This window comes from Aedes aegypti, chromosome 1, assembly GCF_002204515.2.
Source record: "Aedes aegypti strain LVP_AGWG chromosome 1, AaegL5.0 Primary Assembly, whole genome shotgun sequence".
Classification (NCBI taxonomy): domain Eukaryota; kingdom Metazoa; phylum Arthropoda; class Insecta; order Diptera; family Culicidae; genus Aedes; species Aedes aegypti.
The window spans coordinates 235567929-235591465 of record NC_035107.1 but is presented as its reverse complement, the minus strand read 5'-3'; the positions used below and the strand labels follow the sequence as shown (position 1 = coordinate 235591465).

The following is a 23537-nucleotide window of genomic DNA, read 5'->3' as shown; positions in this document are numbered from 1 at the left end:
TCGGGGAGGTAAAGGTTAATGAAACGCTTACAAACAATCTGTTCTACAATCACTATTTGATGCAGATTTAAAGAGTTCGTCACTTTCCTTGACAACCAAGTTATTGTAGAACTTTGATTACGGTCTTCAATTTCTAAGTGAAAAGCATTCTTACAAATTAGAACCATTTTTGTAATCAACGTCAAGAATTTCCATATAACGTTAACCCGTGTCCGCCCAGTAAATGACAAAAAGTTTAAATCTCTGCCATTTCGGCAATCCTTGACGGATTGCCTTTATTTCAGTTCGAATGAAATCGTCTGGATGTCTAGTTTATGGATCATCAATGTAATTTTGGAAATGTCCAATGGTTCGAAGTTGTTTCGGGTTATTTAAGTCGGGTATAAATAATTCCAACCTTTTTTCAATTAAGTTTTACCCAACTTTTTTGATTGATATAAATCTTATTCTGACGAAATTTTCTTATATTGTGAATTAAATTGGTTTACAACTAAGTCACTTAACTTGCCATCTAATTGGCCTTCTAATTATTCTCCATGACCATGAGTTAGCTTTTGGAAATGATGAAGTTTCCAAATTTCGTCAGTTTAGAAGAAAAAAAATGACCGGTTCTTTGGCCGGTTCTAAGGAGGTCACATGCATAACTGAAAAAATACCCAAGGCTTAAAGCTGGTCACTGTGTCTAATTTAGTTCTCACATGATGTTCGTAGTCGAAACTTTACAAAGCAGTTGAAATTGAGTCTGATTTAAACTAATTAGTTGGGTAAAAGTTGATTGAAAAGGCCGTAATGTCTTATAGCGTTTGAGCCTGTAAAAAATCAGTTAATTGCGACTTATGTAGCGCGTTCGAGCATGCTTAACTGTATAATAATGTATAATTAATCTGTTTGAAACTAGTGGTCTCGGCAAACTTCGTCTTGCAATTAAGTAGGTTGTTGAAAAACGCCATGGATGGTCCCATACAAAACGACAGTTTCGTTCACGCACGTTTTTCCTACTTTCCCGATGAATATCCTGGTATCGTCATAAACATGTCAGAACCTTTGACGAACAAAACCGTTCAAATCCGTTAACCCGCTCGTTAGCCATTTCGTGACGTACACACGCCATTCCATTTTTATTTATATAGATAGATTAATAATCTATTTGAATTAAGTGTTTTAACTATTACATCTCCAGAAGGGCGTAACTCGAAAGTTCGTCCATCTTCTCATTCAAAACTTCGGTCAGAAGTTACAAATAATCAAATAAACAAACTTTGAATAAAATATTGATGGTATATTTCATCTGATAATCACGGCCAATGAAATAGCCCTGATTTCCTTGGAATTTTAAGACTTATATTGTCAAAAGAGAGTAACTTCAAAACGGGCTCTACGATTTTTTTTTAAATTTTGTCCAGGCATACAGCATAGCTATAGAAAACGACAGGTGAGCACAACTTTGTGGAGATTTTTTTACTGATAATAACAGTCAGGGGAGCACCGTGTACCCTAAAATCAAAAATTGATTTTCGATTACATGATAAAATATAGGTCCATTCAAACCGAATTGCTATGGAATCTTCCTACGACAATAGACAACTAAGATATCAGAACTTGTTTATAAATATGAATCACAAATCTTTAGTACAGAATGCAGATTACTCAAAATAATCAGATTTTCTTCCACAAAGCTATCAAAGTTACACCGTTTCACGATACCTATTTCTAGGTTACTCAGTCGCTACCAGCCCTGTAATATAAAAAGATGACGTTAAAATAATAGCAAAATGTTAAAATTTATTCAAATGTGTTTTTTAATTAGTTTATTTAAAGGCTCAAGTGCTGAAAGGCTTGACGGAGCCGCAAGTCTTGTTACAACTTCAAAAAATGCAGTCCATTGGGATTGTTTGTCTTTCCTTATTCCATTGAATATTGTTCGTTGAAACCTGAATCCATCAGCAAAATATCATTAACTGTCCAATATTGTCTTGTTTGCTAAGTACAAAAAATATTCTATATTCATTCTATATCGATAAAAGATTTAATCAATCCAAATTAACAGTAGCAATTCACATAAAATTTTGATCTCAATTTGCATCCTCGTTCTGCTCGGGTACCACCGACATTCTGTAGTATGTATTACAAATTGCTCCAAATAGCCATGTGCGCTCTCGCTGCTTGCTGCTCGCCAGTCAGCCAGTTAGTCAGCCCATCAGAGTCAGTCAGCTCACTGATTTCGGTCGCAAAAGTCGTCACCAGCAGAGGAGGACCCTTCTTCTGACTCGGTCGAAGCGGTTTAGGTTTGTCATTAAACAACGATTAGGAGTTTCGCTTGGAGGCGGTAGACCACAGAAGAAACGATTGTTTACCTGTCTACGAACGACTGACTGGTGCGATGTCTTTCCCAAGAAGTCCGCCCCAGCAGTGATTTATGTGCTTATGCTTTCTCGTCCTGTTGCTACTGTTACCGCTGTGATAAGATTTCCGTACTGTTTCGGAATTTTGGACATGGACTTGATGTTCGACGACTTCTGTAATATCCAAGCTTAGTGAATTCAACCAACTTCCAGATAGTACTCTTGGATTCTACTATTTCTGTACCTTGACGGTATCTGACTCCCCCAGTTTCCAATGGGATTTGGTGTTTATACGGGATTTTCTGGTTTGTGGGACGCCACAGAATGATTTAGTGAATCGAGTCCCATCGTATCCTTTTCAGCAGCCTTTTGAACTCAAGTTCTGTGAAAGTGCCGCCGACGCCGTCTCTGTGGGACCAAAAGAAAGTGTTGTGCCGTGAAGAGTTAAGTTGTTGTTTACGCTAAATTTAATTCCGAGAAGAAGCCCCGATGTGCACCATCGTCAGGCGATTGAAACAGATGAAATGTGCTGTGCCATAGGGTAAGAAGTTAGCCCAGAAGAGGGGGTGATATTGAGTGAAGGTGCGAAGATGCAAGCGAAGTGAATCGATCCGAGTGAATTTGGAGCAAAGTTTTTGGGAAATCGGAGGAATAGAAGTGTTGTCTTGCGAGAAGGCAGAAGTAGGGGAGGGAGCTCCAAGTCGGTTCCAGGTTGCAGTAGATCGCTCATGCGGTCGACCAACAAATTCGCGACACTATGATGGACTGGGGGATCCGACGTAAGTTTATTTGATGTTGTTTTTTAGAGGAATGCATTATGTCTTGTTTAATGTTTTCATTATGAAATAAAAGGATGACAAAGTGCAGTGCTTTGAAAGGTTTTGGACCCAGACAGTTTTTTCGATATGCTTTCGACAGTAGAATGCGAAACCGTGATCTACTGTTCACCATCACATTGTAATTTTGAATCATTTTACGTTTATGAGTTTGAGCTAACCAAAATATGATAGCGACTTTCTTGATGAAGTTTTAAAATATAAATGCTAATCAACAATGACAATAGATTTAGTTAAGAGAAGATCAAATATGAAAAGTTTTTTATCTATAATTTGATATTTTCAACGGATATGTCTCCCCTTACAAAAAAATTGAAAGCCTTTAAATTGATCTTAAATTTTAACTTAGATCAAAAATCGGTTGGATATATCGAAGTGTATTAAAACATTTAAAAGTTTAATTTTGTGAGAATGAATCAGTGGATAATCCTTGAAAAGTCTCAAGAGTAGTTACTGTGTATAATTCCGAAAAATATTCGTTTTAATTTTTTAAGGTGAAAAAATATTGGTTGTACCTATTTCTGGTAGAAATGATAGAACATTCCATGTCGGAATTTGTGAAACCCCTACTTAAATGATTCCGGTTGAAATAACTGGAAAATATATAAGATACATTCCAGCTCAAATGCGTAGAACAACTGATCAGTTTCTGATGTTATTTTTGGACAAATTGTTGTACTTATGAAAAAAAGGATATAATCCAGGAGGTATTCCAGAAAAAATTCCGAATGAACTAAAGATAATAATACTGACGAATTGTTTGAAAAAAATCCTGGAAGAATAATTGAAGAAAATAAACTATTCAAAACAAAATCATGACGAAATTATGGGAAAAATTTTGTTTTTTTTTTTTTTTATGAACGCATTTTTTTTGATTTTCGGAGGTATGTACAGTTAGCTCCCTGGAAGTAGTTGTAGAGGTAGTTGAGAAATCCCTTCGACGTACTCCCAGGAAGTTTACTGTGCATACCCCCGAATATTTTAAAGGATGTATTTATAAAAATATTTTTTTTCTCATAATTTACGTAGAGATTGTGAAATTCGAGAGGAAGTTCAAAAGATTTTTTGTGAGATTTCCAGGTAACAATCCATGAGGGATCTCAATTATAATTTCCAAAACAAATTTCCTAAAGTTTTGCGTATTGATCTTTCTGTTCTTCCAATCCCGCAATAATATATGTTTATTTAACACTTCAGTCGCCGCGCTGTTGTATTTTGTTCAACACTAGTGAAAAAAGCTCGCTTTTCGTTCATAACAGCAGTGTGGTGGTTCTGACGGTATCGAACCGCGTGACGACTGGAAGGTTGAAATTTACTCCTAGCACTTGCAAAGCTAGGATTTTAATTTTTTCCAAATATTGGAAAATAATTCTTTATTCATTCACAACTAGATGAAGATAATCAAGCTTAAGTCAATGGTTCCACCAAAGAAAGAAAAATTACATGTTCTATCAGATTTTAAAACACGTTTGTAGCTACACAGCAAAAAAAAAAATGGAAAAATCGGCTGACGTAATTTCTAGCTATATAAGTTACAATTTATTTTTTGCTGTGTTACTCCTTTTTTCTATCTTAATAAATGAGTTTTGAGGTCGTCACTATAACCTTTTTACGTCATAAGAACTATCTCGGAGGTGGGAACCGATCCCTGTTCCTGGGCGAGAAAAGCCCATTTATTATTTTCATTCAATTTCTTCGGCTATTGTATTTGACTGGTCTATGTTTCTTGTTACGCGGCCTTGTTGGTTGAAATACTGATCTACCATACATTAAGCCTTGAATTTGGATACCACCTAGGTGAAATATTTCTTCATTTCAGTTGTTATTTAATTTAAATTTGTCTTCCGATATCAAGTTTCTATCTGTTTGATACGTAAAAGCTGACTAGATCTAAAAAGGGTGATATAACATAAAAGCTACACAAGTTATTCTAAGCCAAACAATGAATAGGAAAAGTGTACCAGTTATGGCTATAATGGTTCTCTATTTGGCCATATGAGTTTTCTCCAAAACTTTACCATTAAGAATATTTTTTGATTGATTTAACATCAAGATTCATTTGATATCAAACTACTCAAATACGGTTCTATCCCATTAAGCCAAATGCCGTTGGGCCAAAAGGGTCGTTATGCTTAAAGGGTCATTTGGCCGAATATGGTAAATCTAATGAAACGTAATGTCGAATGGGTAACTAACGGGGATAGAACAATTTGCATTACCTAAAAGCCGCCGAATGAATTCTCTGGTCGAATGGATTGTTACTTGTTAGATCAGGATAATTTGCAGTACCGAGAAAAGCACAATATTCATTGTGAAATATAACTAGAAAGAACAGTCTTGGATTAAAAAAGGAAAAAAAAAGTTATGAATGTGTTAGCTTTTTGAAACAGATGTAAATGGGTTCTATCCCATTAGGCCGAAAGGCTCGTTAGGCCGAAAGGGTCGTTAGGCCGAAAATGGTAAATCTAATGAAACGTAATTTTCAGGTCGAATGGATTGTTACTTGTTAGATCAGGATAATTTGCAGTACCTAGAAAAGCACAATATTCATTGTGGAATATAACTAGAAAGAACATCCTTGGATTAAAAAAGGAAAAAAAAAACTGATGAATGTGTTAGCTTTTTGAAACAAGAGTAAATGATCAAATGTTATTTCGGCCTAACGACCTTCACCCAGTGCCCCAGGTTTGGAGCTTGTTTAGATAGGTTTTATCATGCACTGTTATCACCCGATACAATCGAAGCTGTAGCAGTAGATGATAAACAGACTGTCATGATGTGCTGTGGACCATGAATGTTACAGTGAGTGATATGTGAGAGATACTTTCAATTTTCTGAGAATTTAATCCCTGGCGGGAAAATCCTGAAAACAACCCTGTACTTCAAAAGATTTTTATGAATATACTTCAGGGTAAATTACTAAATCTTTGAAAAAGAATGCAATAGAAACAGTAAACTGACAAAAATTCTCGCGCAACGTTTCTAAAGGACCTATTACGTTCTCTTTAATCAATAACTGAGTCACATTAACCTTTTCTGTTGCGTATTTTGTATGATATTCTAGTCAATGAAATTGCCTTTCGTTATACAGTGAAAAACTTCCCAAAAGCTTTAGTATTCTACTGTTATAATCGAGAGAGAGCGAGAGAGAAGAGAATCTATCATTTGTACATAGGTCCTTCGGTCATGTTAAGCGAGAATTCTTCGTAAACTTTTGGAGAAATGTTTAGAAAGACAAACCAGAAACGGGAATCCCTGAAGTTGTTTTGAATGCAAATGTGTCTTTAATGAATTCTTCCATTACATCATGGCTATAACACTTTTCAAAAAGATTTTGAACAGATCTCCCTGCATAAATTTCACTTGGAATTTTTAGGGATATCAGCGTTAGAGATATTGAAAATAGCTCTTATCAAATTCAAAGAGAAATAACTTTACTAGCTTCTAAAAAAAAATAAGCAGAGGATATGCTTTAGGATAAACACTTTTTAAAGAAATTTAAAGCAAAGTTTTTTTAAGAAACTTTTGAAAACATTTCTGAAAAATCTATGTAGAAAATATAAAACAATTCAGAGAGGAAGTTCTGAGAGATAAGGTACCGTGGGGCAAGTGGGTAATGTATTTCGCATAGGTGGGATTCTTCAAATTCTAGAGACTTTAAATTAAAACAAATGTGGTCCTGTATATTTTTTAGCTTAACTTCCACCAAGTATAAGCAGTATGCTGAAATTGATTCTTATGTTAACTTGAATAAAAAAGTACAGAACAAGTTTTTGAAAAACGTCTCTTTACTTTTCACTTGCCTCACAAGTTTATCGTTTTGAGCAATAATTTCAAAAACTAACAGTTATATTCACGATTCCTATTACCTTTAACATTTATTAAGGCGTCCCAATGAACAATAACATAAATAACATGTAAACAAAGAACATTTTATTCTTGTTACTTGAAGTTTCTTCTGTTCAGTTATGTTAGGTGAAATGATTCGATAACATTATAACTGCAACATTTTCAATGATAGTTCTTACATCATGGGACAGCAATTGCTTTTCTGCTCTGTAGAATTTTCACCGCTCATTATTTGTTTTTTTAATAAAATCGGATTTGACGTCGGATAACTCTTCGTGAGAAATCAAACGGACTCCTAGTATTTTGCCAAAGTATTTTGAAACTTTCTTATGTGGGTAGACCAATACCCCAATTTTTATGTTTTGAACTAGCTTTACATAGACATTCCACGAGATTTCCATGCGTTCTCTTATATTGGAACTTTTCAATCAACGTCTTACTTTTAATCTTTTAATGTCCGAAGTACACATATTAATATCATAATATTTGGCAACCTTTATTTAGAGAAATGCCATGATAATAGCTTTTAACGCTTTGAGTATAGTGTTTCTTGAATTATCAGCACGTTCAGCTATTCTATGATAATTGCGCACCTTATATACTCATAGCTACCTAAAGAGAAAACACAAATTTAATCTCTAATGAGAAACTTTTCACTTGCCCCACGTGATTGGAAAATTGACGGTGTTTTAATTTAGTTATTTTTAGTTCTATGTCGAATTAATTCTAAAACTTTTTTCATTGCAGTTCAAAACTGTCAGAGGGGACAACTTATAAGTGGTACAGAAAATTATTTTCCGCAACTTTTTTCCGCTGAAAATATTAAAATAAGATTGCACGCCGCCAACTTGTTACGGAGTTATATTTAACAGGTTAACAATCTTTCGCTATATAATGCAATAATGGTTGAAAAATCTCAGGATTCTCTTACCTATCGTAATGTTCTGCATGGCCTCGGAGGTTTACGCATGAGTTTAAAACGTTAATTCACATATTCAGTAAAATATACCAATTATTTTCACTTACCCCATTTACCCACTTGCCCCGCGGTACCTTATTCTAAAAAAATCAAGATATAGACAAATTTCTAGAAAATGTTCGCAAACATGTTGAGGTGTTTCTCTTGAATTTCCGTGAAAATTTCATTGAATGTTGACTAAGGAGAAAGATCTTCACACGCATCTCAAGACAAATAGTGAACGACATTTGGACAAATCTTGCGTAACAATTCCAGAGGGCTAATAATCAATTTGTAAACAAATCGGGTTTAGATACCGCATCTCCCAACACCCAATAAACTGTACAGACTTTAACAAAAGAATCATAAAACTTACCGCTATGAACTCGATTTTCAAAACGGCCAATCAGTGTTTTTTTTACAAATCTTTCATTGGTCCTAAATACGGCCAATAATCGGATCCAGGTTTTGCAAAATTTAACGACCACAAATACACGAGCCATATTTTTTCCCACTTATCCGTTTGCATTCACATAACACGCATGACTTTTATTGTTCGTAGAAGATAACGAGCCACGAAGGAAAACAAAAACAGATACACACCACCCACTGTTTGATGCCGATCATTGTGTGTCACCACTTGTAAAATTCTCAGACACACTCTCATATTGATCAAGAGGCGAATATTCTCCATTTTCAGTGCTATGTTTACAAGCAAAGGGATGTTTGATGATCCAATAGATTATAACTAAATTGTTTAAGGTTGCATTACAAGAACATATGAAAGGTATTACCAATTTTATGCAAAACATAAATCACCCGTGATCTGTGATAGTTGCTGCTCCTGAACGCTCTCTCGTCACGTACCAAACGAGAGAGAGTGGATATTAACATTCATAGGGCTCTCCGATTGCGATGTGCCACGAACTGTTACACTCTCTGAATATGGTTCGATCGGCTTTTTCGAATCCAAATCCAAACTCTGATCAGATCTTTTTCCATCAAGAGGGTTTGCGGAAAACTACGCAAACTGTCATTGCCCTAAGTATGATGAGAGGCCAATCACTCTCTTGCTTATTCGTTGAAAACCAAAAGGGCCTAGCCTTGGGCCAAGGCACGCTAACAAAATTCAAAAGGCTAATTTTTACATTCAAGGATCAAATGAAGGCAATTTCATCAAGTTGATTTAAAAGTGCAGTCAATTTAAAACATGTTGAGAAGACCTTTTTGTTGCAGACCTTTATTTTCTGCCATTTAGTCTGTTTAGTCTGCCATTTGTCTATTAGGCCTTTCTGGTCTTTCGGCCACTTGTAGTAAGACTCAGCATTTAATATCTAAAACAAGTTGAAGTGTAACATATAAAAAACTTTGGCAGAATTGCTATCAATCAAGTGCAATAAAAACTTATAAAAAAAACTCGAGGGTTTCTTTGGAAGAATGTGACAATGAAAAATATTCTGATATAGATGCTGAACAAAATTGAAAACGAAAAATAATTCTAATAACTGGAAGTTTTTTTTTTAGAAGAATTCTCTTTAGAAATATAAAAGTATTCCTAGAGATACTTCTTGATTAAGTCCTTTCAGAATTTTATGCTAGTAATCGAAATAAAATTTTCAAAGAAGTTTTTGATGGTAATTCGAAAAAAAATTGTGAGAAAATTTCAAGAGAAATCCTTCAAAAAGTCTTATAAAAATCTCCGAACAAATGTCAGCAAAATATTCCAAACGAAATTCTTTGTAAGGACAGCAGTTATGACCATTACAGTTCATGACACTACACATTGGGGGAATCCGAACCCAAAATAATTTTTACAAAAGCAAGATTAAAAATAAGTTTATATCTCGTTCGAAAGTAAAATTTCTCAAAAACAGGTTGGTGATGGTTTCATGAACGTGGAACAGCTCTGGGACAAGCTATGGAGCCCGTTTTGCCCCGATTCTCTGGAAAAGTTAGATTTTTGTGTTGTTTTGTGTAAAATTGAAAGATGGAAATTTAGGTGTTTGGAAGCTGGTCCTTACCTTTCTCCCGAGTGGACTGTATTTTGGATAGTTACATTAAGCGACTCCTTAGGTGGTTGAAGTGGACGTCCGGCAATTATATTGGGCGGTCAGATGACCGATTCTGGATGGGTTTTCTTGGAGTTTTATCCACTTAACTTATCAAATTAACACCTTCACAGTTATTGCAGTCCATTACACATTTAACACATTTATTGCGCACAAATTACAACATGTATTTAACTAAAACTAACTACATATATTTGGGGTTTTGAATCGGGATTCACATTCCATTTTCTCGGCTCCGTCCAAGCCTTATGCCGACGTATTCTATACTGAAACTTCGGTAATTGGGTGCGCGTTACGAATCGTTTCGTCATCGGCCTTCCGTTGCCCTTCATTCATCACCATTGATGGTCTATGTTTCACCGAGGGGTACGTCGATACGACACGATCCTCGAACATTAGGGATATATGGGGTCAAATGTACAATGGAATATTTTTGAAAAAAAAAAAGTTCTGTTTTTAATTTTTAACGAGTTTTTTATTGAAAAAAAATCTGAAACAGGTAAAAAAATAAATATATAAATATAGCTTGCAGTAACAAGTTCTTATGAAATTTGTACAAAATGTATGGTTAATAATTATGCTTTATGCAATATATTTAGGATTAGGAATTATGAAATTCATGGAAAATATACTCCAAAATAAAACAAGTTTTTCCAGGGAATGGGGGCAAAACGAGCATCATAGCTTATCCCAGAGTGCAACGTTTAAGAATCCTGTACCACGTTCATAAAACCTTCCCCAGTCAATTCCTGAGAAAATTTGTGTTCGGGTTTCCCCAATATATGTCAACATGATATTGCTGTTTGCATTTGACATGCGAACCTTGGCTGACTGGGCTTCAAAGAAGACCAGCTGGGTTCGTGGGTTCGAAATTTGAACTCCTCCGGTCGAGGATCTTTTCGGGTTGAAAGTTTTCTTCCCATGATATAGAGTATTTTCGTGCTTGCCACACAATATATGTATGCAAAAATAGTCAAAATGCAAAGAAAGCTGTTAGTTAATAACTGTGGAAGAGCTTACAGAACACTCTCTGGTCCAGTGGGACGTAATGCCAAACAGAAAAAGAAGAAGAAGTTGTTAAGCGTAGAATTTGGGTAGTGCGGTGATCAAATATGCGTCCATATATCGTGGATCGAATCGCCAATCAAATTTAACACTGCAGTCGTCGCGCTGTTATATTTTGTACAACACTGGTGAAAAAACTTCGTTTTTCGATCACAACAGCAGCGTGGTAGTTCTGACGGTGGTCAACCACGCGACGACTGGAAGGTTAACTCCCAGTACCTTGCATCCTTTCATGACAGTCATGAAGATGCAAAAATTTACCAGGTCTCTAGTGGCAATGGATGTCTTGTCATCCTCGATGATCGTAAGGACATAGCTTACTTACTTACTTATTTGGCTTTACATCAATTATCTTGATAAAGCCTCGCCAACAATAATTCGCCAATTCACTCGGTTCATGGCCGCTTCTCTCCATCCTCGACTGTGACCCACGCTCTCCAGGTCCTGGTGCACCTGGTCAATCCACCTAGCTCGCTGCGCCCCACGCCTTCTTGTTCCGACCGGATTCGTAGCGAACACCATCTTTACAGGGTTGTTGTCCGGCATTCTTGCAACATGCCCTGCCCAGCGTATCCTTCCAGCTTTAGCTACCTTCGCGATACTGGGTTCGTCGTAGAGTTGAGCGAGCTCGTGGTTCATCCTTCGCCGCCACACGCCGTTCTCCTGTACGCCGCCAAAGATCGTCCTTAGCACTCGACGCTCGAAAACCCCAAGAGCTTGCAAGTCCTCCTCGAGCATAGTCCACGCCTCATGCCCATAGAGGACTACCGGTCTTATAAGCGTTTTGTACATCGTACATTTGGTGCGGGGGTGAATCTTTCTTGGCCGCAGTTTCTTCTGGAGCCCATAGTAGGCACGACTTCCACTGATGATGCGCCTTCGTATTTCCCGACTAACATTGTTGTCAGCCGTCAACAAGGATCCGAGGTAGACGAACTCGTCCACCACCTTGAAGGTATCTCCGTCTATCGTAACACTGCTTCCTAGGCGGGTCTTGTCGCGCTCAGTTCCGCCAACCAGCATGTACTTTGTTTTCGACGCATTCACCATTAGCCCGACTCTTGTTGCTTCGCGTTTTAGGCGGGTGAACAAATCTGCCACCGTTTCAAATTTTCTCCCAATAATATCCATGTCGTCCGCGAAGCAAACAAATTGTCCGGATCTCGTGAAAATCGTGCCTCGACTGTTAAGTCCGGCTCTCCGCATAACACCTTCAAGCGCAATATTGAACAATAGGCACGAAAGTCCATCGCCCTGTCGTAGTCCCCGCCGAGACTCGAACGAACTGGAGTGTTCGACCAAGATCTTCACGCAGTTTTGCACACCGTCCATCGTTGCTCTGATCAATCTTGTGAGCTTCCCGGGAAAGCTGTTCTCGTCCATGATTTTCCATAGCTCTACGCGGTCGACACTATCGTATGCCGCCTTGAAATCGATGAACAAATGGTGCGTAGGGACCTGGTACTCACGGCATTTCTGGAGGATTTGCCGCACGGAAAAGATCTGGTCCGTTGTCGAGCGGCCGTCGATGAAACCTGCTTGATAACTTTCCACGAACTCGTTTGCTATAGGTGATAGACGACGGAAGAGAATCTGGGATAGCACTTTGTAGGCGGCGTTAAGGATGGTGATTGCACGATAAATTTTCACACTCCAGTTTGTCGCCCTTTTTGTAGATAGGGCATATAACGCCTTGCTTCCACTCCTCCGGTAGTCCTCGTTCCACGTTTTGCCGCGTACCATGCTGCAGCATTGCAGCCCGCGCTGCATTCTTCTCCTCTAAAACCTCCTGGCACTCCTCGTCGAACCAATCGTTTCTTGAGCTCCGTTCCACATATCCGACAATGCTTTCGGCAGCGTTGTTAATGGCTGCTTTGACTGTCCTCCAGCAGTCCTCAAGAGAGGCCCTATTGAGCTCGCCCTCATCCGGCAACGCTGCCTCAAGATGCTGCGCGTATGCATTGGCGACATCTGGTTGTTTCAGCCGCTCGAGATTGTACCGGAGCGGGCGTCGGTACCGTACATCATTGATGACGGATAGTTTTGGGCGCAGTTTCACCATCACCAGGTAGTGGTCGGAGTCAATGTTAGCGCCACGATAGGTTCTGACGTCGGTTATGTCAGAGAAGTGCTGTCCATCGATCAAAACGTGGTCGATTTGCGATTCTGTCTGCTGAGGTGATCTCCAGGTATACCGATACGGGAGGCTGTGCTGGAAATAGGTGCTACGAATGGCCATATTCTTGGAGGCGGCAAAATCTATCAGTCGTAGGCCGTTCTCGTTCGTCAGCCGGTGGGCGCTGAACTTTCCAATCGTCGGTTTGAACTCCTCCTCTTGGCCAACCTGAGCGTTAAAATCTCCTATGATGATCTTGACGTCGTGGCTTGGGCAGCGGTCGTACTCGTGTTCGAGCTGCGCGTAAAATGCGTCCTTGTCATCATCAGTGCTTCCGGAATGTGGGCTATGCACGTTGATTATGCTGAAGTTAAAGAATCGGCCTTTGATTCTTAACTTGCACATTCGTTCATTGATTGGCCACCACCCGATCACGCGCCTTTGCATATCACCCATCACTATGAAAGCTGTTCCCAGCTCGCGTGTGTTGCCGCAGCTCTGGTAGATGGTATGATTACCTCTAAACGTTCGCACCAATGCTCCTGTCCAGCACACCTCCTGCAGCGCTACGATGTCGAAACCGCGGGTTTTCAGTACATCGGAGAGTATGCGAGTACTTCCAATGAAGTTGAGAGATTTGCAGTTCCACGTACCGAGTTTCCAATCGCTAGTCCTTTTTCGTCGCTGTGGTCTTTGCCGATTGTTCCGGTCCGTATTCTCTCGTTGACGTTCCTTTGCTGATGTGTTTTTACGGTTGGCTTGCAGGGCCTAGCACCAAGGATCATAGCCGTTGCAGTTATTGATTTTCAAATTTTGAGAGCTCGAAATATGTGCATAGGCTAGGGGACGTGGTTCACCTAGCATGAATGAGGGATGAACTTATCGCTGAGGAAAAGTAGATTTTGTATGAAATTTGACAAGTATTTGAATGACAGATTCATCCTTGTTCATCCACTTCTCCTAGCCTATTGAGAATGACTAACTGATCGCAAGGCCCATTCATTGAATCTATTTGCCGTTTTGGATATTTTTGGTAGTAACTATGAATTTTATGGTCATCCACTATCATGCTCATGAATCCACAAGACCATCGACGCCGTCGTCTATCGTTGTCAAACTCAGTATAGAAAATGTAGTGCACATTGGAAAAAATCGTTTTTTTTTTTTTCACGAGATTCTTTGACATTTCACTATACCTCAGCAGCATTCCGATAGCTCTGATAGAAAATAACCCATTTGCGTTGCACCCACATCAATAAAGAGAGGCGAACAAAAGAAGCGTGCCGGTATCGTAAACAAACCGTGTTGACCGCACTGCTATTCTTTCTTCGACTTTATGCGCTCCGAACCCATATTGCACTACCTACCTAAACTACTACTGTTCAATGTGCTATTTTGTATTGAATAATGAGAGGAAAACGCGTACCGCCCTCGGCGTGCCGCAAAGAGATCTTGTTTTCTTAAAAGCTGGTAAAAATCCAATTTTCAATCATGTTATTAGCTGAAAAACGAAGTCAAACATCCATATACAGTATCAGATACCTAGTTAAGTACATGTTTAAACCCTTCTTCTTCTTCTTCTTATTGGCATAAACGTTCTCACTGGGACAGAGCCTGCTTCTCAGCTTGGTGTTCAATGAGCACTTCCACAGTTATTAACTGGGAGCTTTCTTTGCCAAAGTTGTCATTTTCGCATTCGTATATCGTATGACAGGTACGATGATACTCTATGCCCAAGGAAGTCAAGGAAATTCCAATTACGAAAAGATCCTGGACCGACCGGGAATCGAATGCAGAAACCTTTAGCATGGGTTTGATTTTGTAGCCGCGGACTTTAACCACTCGGCTAACAAAGGTCATTCATAGGATCTGCAGCCCTAAAACATGTTCCTCAACATTGCTTATGATCAAACCTTGTAAAATTTGAAGAATGCGTAATGTTTGCCATGATTTATTAAATCTAGACCACTGTGTTCCGACCGATTGCAAACCATCATCATCGTCGATAACTCGACGACCCAAGCCCCAACTGCGATCCACGAACTGTGGGTGGTTCGCAATATATTGCCACTAAATCTGCACGTGTTGCTTTGCGTTTTCCGTGATGGGTGTCGCTCGGTGGGTGGTGTGTTGTTTTTCGGAGTTTAAACATCTATCGAGTCGGTGCGAACTTCGGAGAATTGTTTGCCTGGTGCGAAAGGGTGTTTTTTTCGGTGCTTTTGACGGTGACACAATTTTGCGATGCTACTCTTTTCCTAGAACTGACACCATGCTTAGATGGATGGGGACGTTTGAGGGCGGAATAAAACTGGAAGGAAGCTTGTGCAGTGAATCTGTCAATAGCTAATATGGTTTCAAATGCTTTTGAAAACTTTGAAACTATTTTCAGTTGCAACCAATGTGAAAACAAAAATGCATAAGATCATTTGGTAATTTTACGGCGAACTTCTCGAATTAAGGACAGTAGAAACTATTTATATGTATATTTATGAATATTAGCAGTGCATCTCCCATTTTTACAATTAAAATGCTACCAAGAAAGTTTTATCTCAATATCTTCTATCTGAAAAGAATTTGTTAAAATTTAGCATTTAAAATTAAACAGACAAAAACTTCTGCTCATCTGTAACCTACTGTTCTGGGTAGCACACACACAACTGCGGTTAAAAGACAATGCAGCAAAGTTTGTGCTTACACAACCATCACCGCTAACTCGTATTTTTCTACGCTGTTAATAAATTTGTTTAACCTAATTGTATAGCGGTGTTTGAGTTTTGTCAGACTTTTCAGTGAAATAACTAAATTGGATGATGGCTTCTGTTTGAATACATTTGTCGCGATGTTCCGGAAGTTGACGTGGATTTGAAATGAAGAAGCCATGCATAACATATTAAACTGTAAAGTTCCAGTTCTGAAATGAAAAACAATCCTGCTCGGATAGCAGATTTAATTTTGAAAGGTTTGCAATTAATTGTTATCGATATTTCGAGCATGTGCCTCATTTAAAACTGTTATATGTAAATAACCACTTAGGTCCTAATTTGTCACCGAAATAACCAAAACAACCGGAAACACCTATATTGCGGGACAAACCTTGGTTTGTAGCGAATCTAAGCATTCAACGGCTGGCTTGTATAACGGTGAAAAATTAATCCTGGGTAATTTTTTATCTGGTTCAAAGTTGAACGATTTATCTCAATTTTTAGTCCAAACAACTTCGTCTCAGCAATTTTCTTGTTTTTGCTTTAAGATATTTGCATACGAAACGAGACGCTTGTCTCTTCCGAGTAAAAACTCCATCAATTGTCGTCATCGCTCGCTGCTGTGTTCCTCGTACTAGAAATGCTACTAGGATCTCTTTAAGAAGTATTGTATATGCCAGATTATGTTGGCGGCAATCTTTTTCAGCGAGCGACAGGCAACCTAGTTTCCCGTTTATTTTCGCCGTCGTCGTGGGATGGATGCCTTCTTTCGTTGAAGTAGTTCAATTTGACGTAGACAAATTGTTGCTTTTCATGGTTGTTTGCATCGAATGTGGGTCCAAATTGGGGATGATTCATGTGAAGCCATTTCGTTCGTGTTGGTCGCTTAAAAAAAACATAGTTTTGACATCAGAATGTAAGACTGATAAGTACACTGCAAATCAGCGTCTGAAGGGGGAACATAAAATTCAATTGAAAGATTTAGAGCGCTATCGCTTCGTGGAAATCCATTACTGTCACAGTCTGGAGACTGTGCGGGTTTCGCTGCCAGACTCCAGCCATTTTGCCTCCGAACTTGTCCGGGATAGCGGGACACACGTCTTACCTCTGCCACTGCCTGAATACGAAAGAGGTGGATGCTTCGTGTTGTGCGATCGGGTGAGCTGATGCAGGGTTGAGTGACTGGCCGATTGCATATTGTAGAGTTGAATAGGGCTGTGCATGAACGGTCAAGGTGTTTATATGAAGTAGGATATTGTCGGTTCGTTTATGATGCAGAGAACTATATTCATAAACCCACACATCACCCCTCCTCCGAAAAAATGGAAACCCGGGAATGAAAAAAAAATAATCGTTTTCATGTTTTTATTTATTTTAATTCAGTTGTTAATGGAAAAAAATCAATTCAAGTCAATACTGCCTTAGCATATGTCCTCTTCTACAACACTTACGTAATTTTTCAGATACTCCGGTATTCTTTTCACGCGGGTCGGGCGATCAATAGCACCAGATTGTGGGTTTTCCGCTTGTGGAGTCGATTGAGCTTCCTGCTCTGAAACGGTATGGTTTGTAGGAACAGCTTTTACTGCGTCTCTCCAATCGTAGACTTTCTTAGTCTGCGTCACATGTCGCTTCAATAACTGGCCGTCTTCGTCGCTCAAAACAAGGGTTCCGTTGCGTTCTTCTATTACCGTATATTTCCGAGGATCAAAACGTGACTCGGCTTTGGCTCGGATCTGGCGCTCCACGACAACCTTGTCCCCTGGCTTAATACGACACTGACGAGCTCCTCGTTTAGCGTCTTCTCGCTGTTTCGCCTCAATTTTTGATTTCATGTCTTTGGCGTTTAGCAGGTTATCATCAAAGGTAGCCTTTCCACGACGTATCAGAGGTAGTCCACGCCTAATTTTCCGCCCCGTCATGACCTCTTCTGGAGGTACTCCCGTTACAGAGTGCGCAGCGGCGTTGTAAGCGTGAACTGCCGCGCTCAGTTCGTCTCTATAGCTAGCTCCGTTAGCTGAGGCAGCACTCATTGCCTTGTTCACCAATTTCATGCAGCTTTCTGCCAATCCATTCTGTTGTGGATAAAACGGGGTTGAGAAAGTTGCATGTATGCCGCGCTCAAGACAAAATTGCTTATATTCTTCCCCGTTAAAGGGGGGGCCATTATCTGATTTAATGTTTTTCGGAAAGCCCTCTTTCTCGAACACCTCTTCTAAGACCTTTCGGGTGTGATCAAAGCTCGTTGATCTCACGGGTTTAGCGATTACGTATCTGGAGCGATAATCAACTAAAACCAAAATCGAAATACCCCCGAATTTAGCATAGGGTCCGTTGAAATCTATGCCAATAGTCTCCCACACTGCTTGGGGGGCAAAGACTCGAGCCATTGGAGTGGGCTTTTCAGGCCGCCCGTTGGTTGCACAAACAGCGCATGATTTCACCCATGCCTCCGCATCCGTCGCAATACCAGGCCACCAAACTCGCTCTCGCAAAATGCTTTTAAATTTTGCATTGGATGGATGGCCCTCGTGAGCGACCTCTAGCGTTTTCCGACGAAGACATTCGGGTATTACTGCGCATCCCGTTTTAGTCAGCATCCCTTCATGCATGGACAGTTCATTACTTAAAGCTTGGAACTGCTTGAGGTGCTTCGGCCAGATGTCCGTTTCTAAGGCATCTAGCACCTATGGGATGACAAATTCAAATTTAGAAAAGGGAGAAATAGATAGATAATATATATGATCATGTTTACCTCCGTCAGCTGCGTATCCTTGCTTGTTGCGTGCTCAATTTCCTTCTCGGTTAAAAAGCCAACTTTATTCACCTCCAGAGAAGCAAGCTCCCAGGAACGAGCACCCTCGTCGAATGGACCGTCTTCCCCTTCGTAGAGGCGTGACGAAGGATCGGCTATGTTCTCTCGTCCGCGAACATACTCTACCTCGAAATTATATGGACTAAGCCGTAGAGCCCATCCGTCTGCCCGGTTCAGTGCTCGCTTAGAATCCTCCCGTGATCTGTTCAATATGAACGTGAAGCCTTGCGCATCGGTTCTGAGAGTGAAATGCCGCCCTAACAAAAAATACGCAAAATGCTCTACCGCCCACACAGCAGCAAGAGCTTCGCGCTGGTTTTGCGGATATTTTTTTTCGGTCATCGTCAGAGATTTTGAGGCAAAACTTATTATTCTCGGTGGTTTTTCATCGCTTTCTTGGACGAGAACGGCCCCTAAAGCGTATGGGGATGCATCCGTATATAATATTGTTTTTCCTTGATCCGAGAAGTAGCCGAGGGATGTGGTACACTGCACAATCCGATCTCTCAAGAGCTCAAAAGCTTTTGACTGCTCTTCTCCCCAAACCCACGCATTAGAACTGCTGGTAAGCTCCCACAACGGACTCGCGATGTTAGCAAAACCTTGGATATAGGGGCTTACAAAGGTTGCCAGTCCCAGGAAACTTCGTAGCTCAGATAAGGTGTTTGGTTGCCGGAATCTTCGAATGTCCTTGATTTTTTCCTCGTCGATGTTGAATCCGTTTTCACTGAGCTCGTGTCCTAACCACCTAATACGGGACTTGTCGAATTCACATTTTTCGAGATTCAAGGTCAAGTTGTTTTCTCGCAGGATTCTCAACACCTTAGAGACAATTGTATGAAGTTGGTCCAGGGTATCCGCGAACATAAGGATGTCGTCAATATACACTATGGTGTTTTCCGCGCCCTCAAGCATTCTGGACATCTCCCGTTGAAATATTTCCGGGGCACAATTTACCCCGAACATTAAACGGGTGAATCGGAACATACCACTCTCTGTCAAGAAAGTCGTAAGGTCCCTGGACTCTTCATGGAGCTCCAAGTGGTAAAATGCATTCGACAAATCTAGTTTCGAGAAAAATTTTGCCCCGTGAAGCTTGATTCTCATCTCATCCAGTGAAGGCATACGGTAATATTCCCTTTTGATTGCACGATTGGCGGCCCGCATGTTCACGACCAACCGGAAGTCACCTTTAGCCTTTGCCACTGCTGACATGCCGCTGATCCAGTTGGGCGCCGATGTTACGCGTTCAATGATACCTTGGTCTTCCATTTCTGAAAGCCTAAGTTTAGCGCTTTCTCTGTACGCTGCCGGTACATTATAATATGCGTTTTTAGCCGGAGGTACTGTTGGATCTACACTGAACTTCACCAATACGCCTGGTACTTTGGGAAAATTCGTATCTTGTCCAATTCTCTCGCATCGATTGACGTCTACACCAACTTGCAACAGTCTTAAATCCCCTGCTGTGGAGCGACCCAATAACGAACGGGAACCTTGATCAACGACATAAAACACAGCGACGATTGTTGGTTTGCGACTATCTACTACCTCGATTTCCGCTTTGAATGCCCATTGCACGGATATGGGCTTACTGGACGCGTAAGATCGCAGATCACCGGTCGACAGGTCGAGAGGTTCCAAATGTGCATTCCCTGATTGATACTCGTGTTTCAGATGTGTCCAGTCATCTCCACCAATCGTATTTACATCTGAGCCCGAATCAATCAAAAAACGAATTGGATACGAAGATCCTACCCGGCAGTCGATCAGTGTGTCTGCTAACGAAATTGAGTTTATTTCCTGGAAGTGCGATGTCAATAAAACAATTTTAGAGTGTGAGAATTCACTTGTATTTAAATTCAATTCAAGAGTTCATTAAAAAAAAAGGAGAGAACAAGAAATCAAATTAGTTCAGTATTGAATCATTTTCTGGTTTACCTTTCCAGGGTCTCGGTCACTTTCCCATTCTGCTTCATGGTTACGCTCAACTTGGAGTTGGTTTGCATCTTTCTTCCGGCACACTACGGCGAAATGGCCGCGCAAGCCACACTTGTTGCAGTTGCTGTTGACAGCCGGACACGATCCAAATTTGTGAAAAAGACGGTCACACTTCGAGCAGCGCGATCGGCGGCCCAATCCTCGATTTCTTTTCTCATCCGTCTCGCGCCTTCTAGGACGTGTCCATCTGTCTGCTGTTGATTCGTTCGTTTGCTTCCAATGTCGTGCCTCGCCAGAAGTCCGTGGGCGATTCCGGGTTAACGCCAGTGCCTGGGAAGGTTCCGTTTGAGCGCTCTCGTCCATAAACGCTTCTTCACGGGTGGCCGACTGAACGATGAAGAGTGTGTCGTATCCAAACGTCCTTGCCGATTTCACCAACTCCTTGTTTCGCATCCCTTTCAGTAGCTGGGCCCGGACAAACCTCTCTTGATCGGCGCTACTGTAACCACATAGGCGAACTTTCTCCATCAATCGGGAATGGAAATCCATAACCGGTTCATTCGCTTCCTGCTTCAAATTGGTGAACGCTTCATGTTCAGCTGTCACATCCACCATTGAGCGTAAATAGCCTTCAATATTCCTCACAAAAACGGCATAGCAGCTGGGTTCCTCTAAACTTGGTCGAAGTCTTGCCGCCCGAGTGATTCTTTGTAATTTTTCACCCATCGACAAGAATAGGATTTGTGAACGCTTTACCGGGTCGCAAATATTGGAGAGGGATGCAGCGATCTCGAATCGGTCGATAAATCGATTCCACTGCTCCCACATCCTGTTGGCCGGCACGTTGTCTGGGAATGGCTGGATATTTTCCCAACGAACATTGGCTGAACTGGTCGATGCACCTACGTTAACGTTGCTAGTGTTCCAGCTGTTGTCCTCCTCGTATGGAATCGCGTTGGCCCCAACGACTGATTGATTGGGAACCATAACTTTCACCAGTTGGTTCAGCATATTCTCCATTTGCTGCATCCGGCGACCGTAATCCTGATTTTCGGGATGCACAGATGACGGATCCGTATCTGCGTTTTCTGAGTTGCTGCCGCCAAGTCCTACTGCATTGCGTTCCTCCTCATCATCGACGCTAGCGGTCGATCTACCGTCTTCACCTAATTCTTCTTCGGGACAAAAACCAAAACCGCCTGTGCCGCATCCATCCGAATCGCAAAGCTTTCCCTCATCTCCTACGTCATCGGGATCATTTCCCAACGAAGCATCACTTTGATCGTCGAGCTCTTCCGGGTCACTTTGATAACAAGGGGCACGCACATATTTCCCTTCCGACATGCTGATTGAAATAACTTTCCGATTATGGCTCAAGTTAACCTGCAAACACAATAAATTGTTTGTTTGAGTTTTTTAGTTAACACATTGATCATTGAACTAGAAAAAGTTGCTTTCGGAAATTTGTTTAGGCCTTTGATCAATTTGAATAAAAATATTGAACACTGCACACTACTCGAGAAAAAAAATGATGATAGAAACTATTTCACTTAATCATTTAGGATTTTTTTTTCCATCAAATCCCTCCGCAGTCATCCTATACGACACTACATTACCACCGCGCGGTCGTCCGATCCGCTACCATATATTCACTACGCGGTCGTCCGATCCGCTTACACATTTCAGCCACGCGGTCGTCCGATCCGCTACCACATTTCCATTACGCAGTCGTTCGATCCGCTACCATGTTTCAATCGCACGGTCGTCCGATCCGCTTCCATAATTTTCTCACGCGGTCGTCCGATCCGCTGCCATATTTCCATCACACGATCGTTCGATCCGCTAAACCGGTTTTTGTCACTTGGTCGTCCGTTTTGTTACTTTTTCCATATGCAATGAACTACTACACCAATTTCCAATTTTTTCCCCCTGTTTTGGAGCGTCTTGCTGGGTAGTGCTTTGTGAAGCCCAAGCAGGACAGTTCGGTTTTGCGTCGTCCGATTGATTTAGCTGACGGATTCGCGCGTTTTCGTTGCCGGAGAATTTTTTCCCCCTGTTTTGGAGCGTCTTGCTGGGTAGTGCTTTGTGAAGCCCAAGCAGGACAGTTCGGTTTTGCGTCGTCCGATTGATTTAGCTGACGGATTCGCGCGTTTTCGTTGCCGGAGAATTTTTTCCCCCTGTTTTGGAGCGTCTTGCTGGGTAGTGCTTCGAGAAGCCCAAGCAGGACAGTTCGGTTTTGCGTCGTCCGATTGATTTAGCTGACGGATTCGCGCGTTTTCGTTGCCGGAGAATTTTTTCCCCCTGTTTTGGAGCGTCTTGCTGGGTAGTGCTTTGTGAAGCCCAAGCAGGACAGTTCGGTTTTGCGTCGTCCGATTGATTTAGCTGACGGATTCGCGCGTTTTCGTTGCCGGAGAATTTTTTCCCCCTGTTTTGGAGCGTCTTGCTGGGTAGTGCTTCGAGAAGCCCAAGCAGGACAGTTCGGTTTTGCGTCGTCCGATTGATTTAGCTGACGGATTCGCGCGTTTTCGTTGCCGGAGAATTTTTTTCCCCCTGTTTTGGAGCGTCTTGCTGGGTAGTGCTTTGTGAAGCCCAAGCAGGACAGTTCGGTTTTGCGTCGTCCGATTGATTTAGCTGACGGATTCGCGCGTTTTCGTTGCCGGAGAATTTTTTCCCCCTGTTTTGGAGCGTCTTGCTGGGTAGTGCTTTGTGAAGCCCAAGCAGGACAGTTCGGTTTTGCGTCGTCCGATTGATTTAGCTGACGGATTCGCGCGTTTTCGTTGCCGGAGAATTTTTTCCCCCTGTTTTGGAGCGTCTTGCTGGGTAGTGCTTCGAGAAGCCCAAGCA

General features: G+C 41.0%; 1 protein-coding gene across 12 annotated transcripts in view; it reads left to right on the top strand.

Moving 5' to 3' along the window:
- The window catches only part of LOC5564681 (afadin), a 331635-nt gene that overhangs the window by 166555 nt on the left and 141543 nt on the right, over positions 1–23537 (top strand). The window contains exon 1 of one of the 12 annotated variants that reach the window (XM_021837300.1): positions 2208–3121. The exons of the other annotated variants lie outside the window; for them this stretch is intronic. Coding sequence (XP_021692992.1) covers positions 3100–3121 — 22 coding nt within the window. The 5' untranslated portion in view covers positions 2208–3099. Of the gene's footprint in view, positions 1–2207; positions 3122–23537 lie in introns of those variants that run through there. 12 annotated transcript variants of the gene reach the window in all.